Source organism: Oncorhynchus masou, chromosome 29 (genome assembly GCF_036934945.1).
Source record: "Oncorhynchus masou masou isolate Uvic2021 chromosome 29, UVic_Omas_1.1, whole genome shotgun sequence".
NCBI classification, from domain to species: domain Eukaryota; kingdom Metazoa; phylum Chordata; class Actinopteri; order Salmoniformes; family Salmonidae; genus Oncorhynchus; species Oncorhynchus masou.
Genome location: NC_088240.1, coordinates 93,452,599 through 93,461,802, shown reverse-complemented (window position 1 = coordinate 93,461,802; position 9,204 = coordinate 93,452,599). Strand labels below are relative to the sequence as shown.

Here is a 9,204-nt window from a genome sequence, read left to right as displayed (position 1 = left end):
TCTCATCCAGGCCTGTCTGTTTGACTCCTAGTACCTTGTGGAGGGGCCTGACCTTAAAGATCTCATCCAGGCCGGTCTGTTTGACTCCTAGTACCTTGTGGAGGGTCCTGACCATTAAAGATCTCATCCAGACCTGTCTGTTTGACTCCTAGTACCTTGTGGAGGGGCCTGACCTTAAAGATCTCATCCAGGCCGGTCTGTTTGACTCCTAGTACCTTGTGGAGGGTCCTGACCATTAAAGATCTCATCCAGGCCTGTCTGTTTGACTCCAAGTTACCTTGCTTGCTGTGGTGATAATCCTTCTCAGCATGTTTCTCTGGCTGACAGTGGCATTGCCAAACCAACAAAACAACACAACAAGTTAAAAAAAACTCTCAATGAAAGATTTGTAAAAACAGAGTCAGTATAGTCCAGTCAACATTAAAATGATGCCAGCTTGTCGAGAAAGTACAGTCTCTTTTATGTAGATCAAGTCTGTACATTTTCTCCACTGAAGGTTATCGTCCAAGAGGACACTCAGATATCTCTATTCCTCCTCAATCTCTATGTTCTGACCTCTGGTAGATGTCGGTGTTGCTCTCTTCCTGCAGTCTACACACATGTCTTTGGTGTTGTCGGTATTGAGAGCCAAGTGTGGTTGGTCTCACCGCTCCTAACCGAGTCATTTTGGACCGGGCCATAGTGCTCCTCGTCATTATACAACAGGGTGATCAAGTCAGCGTCATCAGAGAAACTTAACGAGGTGTCTGTCAGGATGGAAACGAGTACTATAAATCTTACCTTTATTTAACAAGGCAAGTCAGTTAAGAACAAATTCTTATTTTCAATGACGGCCTAGGAACAGTGGGTTAACTGCCTTGTTCAGGGGGCAGAACGACAGATTTGTACCTTGTCAGCTCGGGGGTTTGAACTTGCAACCTTCCAGTTACTAGTCCAACGCTCTAACCACTAGGCTACCCTGCCGCCTCTACACTCTAACCACTAGGCTACCCTGCCGCCTCTACACTCTAACCACTAGGCTACCCTGCCGCCTCTACACTCTAACCACTAGGCTACCCTGCCGCCTCTACACTCTAACCACTAGGCTACCCTGCCGCCTCTACACTCTAACCACTAGGCTACCCTGCCGCCTCTACACTCTAACCACTAGGCTACCCTGCCGCCTCTACACTCTAACCACTAGGCTACCCTGCCGCCCCTACACTCTAACTACTAGGCTACCCTGCCGCCTCTACACTCTAACCACTAGGCTACCCTGCCGCCTCTACAATCTAACCACTAGGCTACCCTGCCGCCTCCACACTCTAACCACTAGGCTACCCTGCCGCCTCTACACTCTAACCATTAGGCTACCCTGCCGCCTCTACACTCTAACCACTAGGCTACCCTGCCGCCTCTACACTCTAACCACTAGGCTACCCTGCCGCCTCTACACTCTAACCACTAGGCTACCCTGCTGCCTCTACACTCTAACCACTAGGCTACCCTGCTGCCTCTACACTCTAACCACTAGGCTACCCTGCCGCCTCTACACTCTAACCACTAGGCTACCCTGCCGCCTCTACACTCTAACCACTAGGCTACCCTGCCATCCCCTAATGAACGAGGTGTACAGGAGTGGAGACAAAACACATCCCTGACAGACACCTGTCTGCTGTAGAAGGGAGCAAAGACCTGGAATAAGTCCCAAATGGAACCCTATTCCCTACATAGTGCACTACTTTAGACCAGGGCCCTATTCACTATATAGTGCACTACTTTAGAACAGAGCTCTATTCCCTATATAGTGCACCACATTAGACCAGGCCCCTATTCCCTATATAGTGCACCACATTAGACTAGAGCCCTATTCCCTATATATAGTGCACTACTTTAGACCAGGACCCAATGGCACCCTATTCCCTATATAGTGCACTACTTTAGACCAGGTCCCAATGACACCCTTGGAGGAGGACTGACACCACAATATATATACACATCAGTAGAGAGGAGGACTGACACCACCGAATCTGACACCATTGTATCTGACACCACTGTATATATATATATACACATCAGTAGAGAGGAGGACTGACACCACTGTATCTGACACCACTGTACATATATACACATCAGTAGAGAGGAGGACTGACACCACTGTATCTGACACCACTGTTATATATACACACATCAGTAGAGAGGAGAACTGCCACCACTGTATCTGACACCACTGTATCTGACACCACTGTATGTATAAACACATCAGCAGAGAGGAGGACTGACACCACAGTATATATACACATATCAGCAGAGAGGAGGACTGACACCACTGTATCTGACACCACTGTATCCACAGAGCTGTCATCAGGTAAAACACTGACAGTCAGAGTACTGTCAGACTGCTGATGACAGGGGGCTGGAGCCTCAACAGAGTTGTCAGGTAAAACAGTGACAGTCAGAACAGAGAACAACTGTAAGGGGACAGAAAGACATCCTGGAAGAGAGAGGCTCAATGCTCTTTAACTGAGCCGGGAGGGGAACTAATGGATCCAGCTGTAGGGACAGAGAGGCTCAATGCTCTTTAACTGAGCCTGGAGGGGAACTAATGGATCCAGCTGTAGGGACAGAGAGGCTCAATGCTCTTTAACTGAGCCTGGAGGGGAACTAATGGATCCAGCTGTAGGGACAGAGATGCTCAATGCTCTTTAACTGAGCCTGGAGGGGAACTAATGGATCCAGCTGTAGGGACAGAGAGGCTCAATGCTCTTTAACTGAGCCTGGAGGGGAACTAATGGATCCAGCTGTAGGGACAGAGAGGCTCAATGCTCTTTAACTGAGCCTGGAGGGGAACTAATGGATCCAGCTGTAGGGACAGAGAGGCTCAATGCTCTTTAACTGAGCCTGGAGGGGAACTAATGGATCCAGCTGTAGGGACAGAGAGGCTCAATGCTCTTTAACTGAGCCGGGAGGGGAACTAATGGATCCAGCTGTAGGGACAGAGAGGCTCAATGCTCTTTAACTGAGCATGGAGGGGAACTAATGGATCCAGCTGTAGGGACAGAGAGGCTCAATGCTCTTTAACTTAGCCTGGAGGGGAACTAATGGATCCAGCTGTAGGGACAGAGAGGCTCAATGCTCTTTAACTGAGGCTGGAGGGGAACTAATGGATCCAGCTGTAGGGACAGAGAGGGACTAGTGTGGACTAACAGAACCAGCTGAGGTGAGGAGAGCCAGGAGAGACATCATACAACAGTCCGTTCTGCATCGTCCAAAATAACGTTTGCGATATGTAAAGTTGAAGTCGGAAGTTTACATACACTGAGGTTGGAGTCATTAAAACTCGTTTTTCAACCACTCAACAAATGTCTTGTTAAACAAACTATAGTTCTGGCAAGTCAGTTAGGACATCTACTTTGTGCACGACACAAGTCATTTTTCCAACAATTGTTTACAGACAGATTATTTCACTGTGTCACAATTCCAGAGGGTCAGAAGTTTATATACACTAAGTTGACCTTGCCTTTAAACAGCTTGGAAAATTCCAGAAAATTATGTCATGGCTTTAGAAGCTTCTGATAGGCTAATTGACATCATTTGAGTCAATTGGCGGTGTACCTGTGGATGTTGTTCAAGGCCTACCTTCAAACTCAGCACTTCTTTGCTTGACATCATGGGAAACATCAAATGAAAACATCCAATGGTAGACCTCCTCAAGTCTGGTTCATCCTTGGGAGCAATTTCCAAATGCCTGAAGGTACCACGTTCATCTGTACAAACAATAGCATGCAAGTATAAACACCATGGGACCACTCAGCCGTCATACCGCTCAGGAAGGAGACGCGTTCTGTCTCCTAGAGATGAACGTACTTTGGTGCAAAAAGTGCAAATCAATTCCAGAACAACAGCAAAGGATCTTGTGAAGATGCTGGAGGAAACAGGTACAAAAATATCTATATCCACAGTACAATGAGTCCTATATCGACATAACCTGAAAGGTCGCTCAGCAAGGAAGAAGCCACTGCTCCAAAACCGTCATTAAAAAGCCAGACTACGGTTTGCAACTGCACATGGGGACAAAGATCGTACAATGTTCTCTGGTCTGATGAAACAAAAATAGAACTGTTTGGCCATAATGACCAATGTTATGTTTGGAGGAAAAAGGGGAGGCTTGCAAGCCGAAGAACACCTTCCCAACCATGAAGCACGGGGGTTGCAGCATCATGTTGTGGGGGTGCTTTGCTGCAGGAGGGTCTGGTGCACTTCACAAAATAGATGGCATCATGAGGAGGGGACATTATGTGGATATATTGAAGCAACATCTCAAGACATCAGTCAGGAAGTTAAAGCTTGGTCACAAATGGATCTTCCAAATGGACAATGACCCAAGGCATACTTCCAAAGCTGTTGCAAAATGGCTTAAGGACAACAAAGTCAACGTTTTGGAGTGGCCATCATAAAGCCCTGACCTCAATCCTATAGAACATTTGTGGGCAGAACTGAAAAAGCGTGAGAGCAAGGAGGCCTACAAACCTGACTCAGTTACACCAGCTCTGTCAGGAGGAATGGGTCCTACAAACCTGACTCAGTTACACCAGCTCTGTCAGGAGCAATGGGCCAAAATTCACCCAACTTATTGTGGGAAGCTTGTGGAAGGCTACCTGAAATGTTTGACCCAAGTTAAACAATTTAAAGGCAATGCTGCCAAATACTAATTGAGTGTATGTAAACTTCTGACCCACTGGGAATGTGATGAAAGAAATAAAAGCTGAAATAAATCATTCTCTCTACTATTATTCTGACATTTCACATTCTTAAAATAAAGTGGTGATCCAAACTGACCTAAGTCAGTGTATTTTTTACTAAGATTAAATATCAGGAATTGTGAAAAACTGAGTTTAAATGTATTTGGCCAAGGTGTATGCAAACTTCTGACTTCAACTGTACCTATCAATTTTTTCCTCCATCAATATAGACTAGTATAGGGTAAAACAGCAGAGAGACACAGCCTGGAGAAGGTCAGGGTGGTCTGGGCTAAGACAGAGGAGACACCCTGAATCATTCCTCCTTAGATAGAGGAGACACCCTGAACCTCCCTTCCTTAGATAGAGGAGACACCCTGAACCATCCTACCTTAGATAGAGGAGACACCCTGAACCATCCTTCCTTAGATAGAGGAGACACCCTGAACCATCCTTCCTTAGATAGAGGAGTCACCCTGAACCATCCTTCCTTAGATAGAGGAGACACCCTGAACCATCCTTCCTTAGATAGAGACCCTGAATCATCCTTCCTTGGATAGAGGAGACACCCTGAATCATCCTTCCTTGGATAGAGGAGACACCCTGAATCATCCTTCCTTAGATAGAGGAGACACCCTGAATCATTCCTCCTTAGATAGAGGAGACACCCTGAACCATCCTTCCTTAGATAGAGACCCTGAACCATCCTTCCTTAGATAGAGGAGACACCCTGAACCATCCTTCCTTAGATAGAGGAGACACCCTGAACCATCCTTCCTTAGATAGAGGAGACACCCTGAACCATCCTTCCTTAGATAGAGGAGACACCCTGAACCATCCTTCCTTAGATAGAGGAGACACCCTGAACCATCCTTCCTTAGATAGAGGAGACACCCTGAACCATCCTTCCTTAGATAGAGACCCTGAACCATCCTTCCTTAGATAGAGGAGACACCCTGAACCATCCTTCCTTAGATAGAGGAGACACCCTGAACCATCCTTCCTTAGATAGAGGAGACACCCTGAACCATCCTTCCTTAGATAGAGGAGACACCCTGAATCATCCTTCCTTAGATAGAGGAGACATCCTGAACCATCCTTCCTTAGATAGAGGAGACACCCTGAACCATCCTTCCTTAGATAGAGGAGACACCCTGAACTATCCTTCCTTAGATAGAGGAGACACCCTGAACTATCCTTCCTTAGATAGAGGAGACACCCTGAACCATCATTCCTTAGATAGAGGAGACACCCTGAACCATCCTTCCTTAGATAGAGGAGACACCCTGAACTATCCTTCCTTAGATAGAGGAGACACCCTGAACCATCCTTCCTTAGATAGAGGAGACACCCTGAACCATCCTTCCTTAGATAGAGACACCCTGAACCATCCTTCCTTAGATAGAGGAGACACCCTGAACCATCCTTCTTTAGATAGAGGAGACACCCTGAACCATCCTTCCTTAGATAGAGGAGACACCCTGAACCATCCTTCCTTAGATAGAGGAGACACCCTGAACCATCCTTCCTTAGATAGAGGAGACACCCTGAACCATCCTTCCTTAGATAGAGGAGACACCCTGAACCATCCTTCCTTAGATAGAGGAGACACCCTGAACCATCCTTCCTTAGATAGAGACCCTGAAACATCCTTCCTTAGATAGAGGAGACACCCTGAACCATCCTTCCTTAGATAGAGGAAACACCCTGAACCATCCTTCCTTAGATAGAGGAGACACCCTGAACCATCCTTCCTTAGATAGAGGAAACACCCTGAACCATCCTTCCTTAGATAGAGGAGACACCCTGAACCATCCTTCCTTAGATAGAGGAGACACCCTGAACCATCCTTCCTTAGATAGAGGAGACACCCTGAACCATCCTTCCTTAGATAGAGGAGACACCCTGAACCATCCTTCCTTAGATAGAGGAGACACCCTGAACCATCCTTCCTTAGATAGAGGAGACACCCTGAACCATCCTTCCTTAGATAGAGGAGACACCCTGAACCATCCTTCCTTAGATAGAGACCCTGAAACATCCTTCCTTAGATAGAGGAGACACCCTGAACCATCTTACCTTAGTCTGGAGGTAGTGGGGGTAATAGTAGATGTATTGGGGGTACATCTGTTGCTGTTCCAAGTGTTTACCCATGTAGCAGGAATCCTTCTGGTCGTAGCAGGAGACAGAGTCTCTCTGGCTGGGTTCCAGTAACACAGTGACTCCCTCTTGGCCTGGACCCCTGGTTCCTATTCCTGGGTCTGGGCGGAGGCAAGATCCTCTTCTCAAAACAGAGAGACGTGAGAGAGAGAGAGAGAGACAGGGACGGACAGACAGAGAGTGATGGATGGGACCTCTAGCTGTTCTTCTGTCTGTCTGTTCAGTGGGAGTCCCAGATTCACCCTCTTCTAGCTGGGGGGAGGAGAAAAGAAGAGGAGAGGAGGAGAGGAGCGAGGGAAGGAAGGAGAAGAGGAGGAGAGGAGCAAGGGAAGGAGGGAGAAGAGGAGGAGAGGAGCGAGGGAAGGAGAGGAGGTAGAGGAGCAAGGGGAGGAGGGAGAAGAGGAGGAGAGGAGTGAGGGAAGGAGGGAAGGAGAAGAGGAGGAGAGGAGCGATGGAAGGAGGGAAGGAGAAGAGGAGGAGAGGAGCGATGGAAGGAGGGAAGGAGAAGAGGAGGAGAGGAGCGATGGAAGGAGGGAAGGAGAAGAGGAGGAGAGGAGCGAGGGAAGGAAGAAGGGAGAAGAGGAGGAGAGGAGCGAGGAAGTAGAAAAGGAGGAAGAAAACAAGTCTGGGAAAGTAGGAGGTGATCCAGGAAGAGGAGAAATAGGAGAGAAAGAAAGAAGGGAGTGAGAGAAGGAGAGAGGAGGAGGGTAGGAGAGGGAAGGAGGGTGTTTTGAGTAGCTTGAACTACTCTAAAAAACTGTCTCTCTCTCTCTCGCTTTCTCTCTCATTCCCTGACTTCACTTTTGTTCTCTCCTCTGTCTCTCTCGCTTTCACGATGCGTGTACAGTGTCAGATCCGACTGGAGTCTTGCTGTTGTCCTGGCCAGACACTTGGCTCCCGGAGGACAGAGACACAGCGGCGATACAGACGAACTTTGTAGCTGGGCTGCGAGAGAGAGAGAGAGAGAGAGAGGGAGAGGAGGGTGGACTGGAACAGAAACTGAAACGCCGTCTGTCACCTCCAGTGAAATAACGTGAGCAGGATCAGAGAAGGAATCCACTAGAAACTCCGGTCAAGGCGTGGGGAGAAAAGGAAACCCAGAGATCCAGAGATATCCACACAGACAAAGATGACAATCCCTTCAGCTCTGCAGCTCCTCTTCCCCTCTGTTCTCTCTCTCTCACAGCGCTTCCCAGATGTCTTGTTTCCCTGATGTCTTGTTTCCCCGCATGTGTGTATAACTACGAGCAGTTACTGAGAGCGATGTGTGTGTGTTTACTGAAAGCGATGTGTGTGTGTATCTACGAGCAGTTACCGAGAGCGATGTGTGTGTGTGTGTATCTACAAGCAGATACTGAGAGCGATGTGTGTGTGTGTCTGCTGTTGTCTGCTCCACACTGTGCTGAAGTGTTGAGGGCTCGGCTCTGACAGAGCTATGCTCCTCCTCCTTTCCTCCCTTCCTCTTTCCTAGCCAGTAGGAGGGACCTCTCTCTCTCCCCTCAGAAAGACCTCTCTCTCTCCCCTCAGAAAGACCTCTCTCTCCCCTCAGAAAGACCTCTCTCTCGCCCCCTCAGAAAGACCTCTCTCTCCCCCCTCAGAGAGACCTCTCTCTCTCTCTCTCTCAGAAAGACCTCTCTCTCTCCCCTCAGAAAGACCTCTCTCTCTCCCCTCAGAAAGACCTCTCTCTCCCCCCTCAGAAAGACCTCTCTCTCCCAACAGAAAGACCTCTCTCTCTCCCCTCAGAAAGACCTCTCTCTCCCCCTCAGAAAGACCTCTCTCTCCCCCTCAGAAAGACCTCTCTCTCCCCCTCAGAAAGACCTCTCTCTCTCCCCTCAGAAAGACCTCTCTCTCCCCCTCAGAAAGACCTCTCTCTCCCCCTCAGAAAGACCTCTCTCTCTCCCCTCAGAAAGACCTCTCTCTCTCCCCCTCAGAAAGACCTCTCTCTCTCCCCTCAGAAAGACCTCTCTCTCCCCCTCAGAAAGACCTCTCTCTCCCCCTCAGAAAGACCTCTCTCTCTCCCCCTCAGAAAGACATCTCTCTCCCATCAGAAAGACCTCTCTCCCCTCAGAAAGACCTCTCTCCCCCCTCAGAAAGACCTCTCTCTCCCCCCTCAGAAAGACCTCTCTCTCTCCCCTCAGAAAGACCTCTCTCTCCCCCTCAGAAAGACCTCTCTCTCCCCCCTCAGAAAGACCTCTCTCTCCCCTCAGAAAGACCTCTCTCTCCCCTCAGAAAGACCTCTCTCTCTCCCCTCAGAAAGACCTCTCTCTCCCCCCTCAGAAAGACCTCTCTCTCTCCCCTCAGAAAGACCTCTCTCTCCCCCCTAAGG

The 9,204-nt window shown here is 48.6% G+C and overlaps 1 protein-coding gene across 6 annotated transcripts in view; it reads right to left on the bottom strand.

Annotated features, from left to right (window-relative positions):
* Positions 1-8,260, bottom strand: part of rbms3 (RNA binding motif, single stranded interacting protein) — a 245,207-nt gene extending 236,947 nt beyond the window's left edge. For 5 of the 6 annotated variants that reach the window (XM_064946886.1, XM_064946885.1, XM_064946884.1 and 2 more), the window contains exon 1: positions 6,798-7,604. In XM_064946886.1, coding sequence (XP_064802958.1) covers positions 6,798-6,872 — 75 coding nt within the window. In that variant the 5' untranslated portion in view covers positions 6,873-7,604. Of the gene's footprint in view, positions 1-6,797 lie in introns of all 6 variants that reach the window. The other variant, XM_064946888.1, reaches the window with a different exon arrangement.
* Positions 8,261-9,204: the final 944 nt, after the last annotated feature.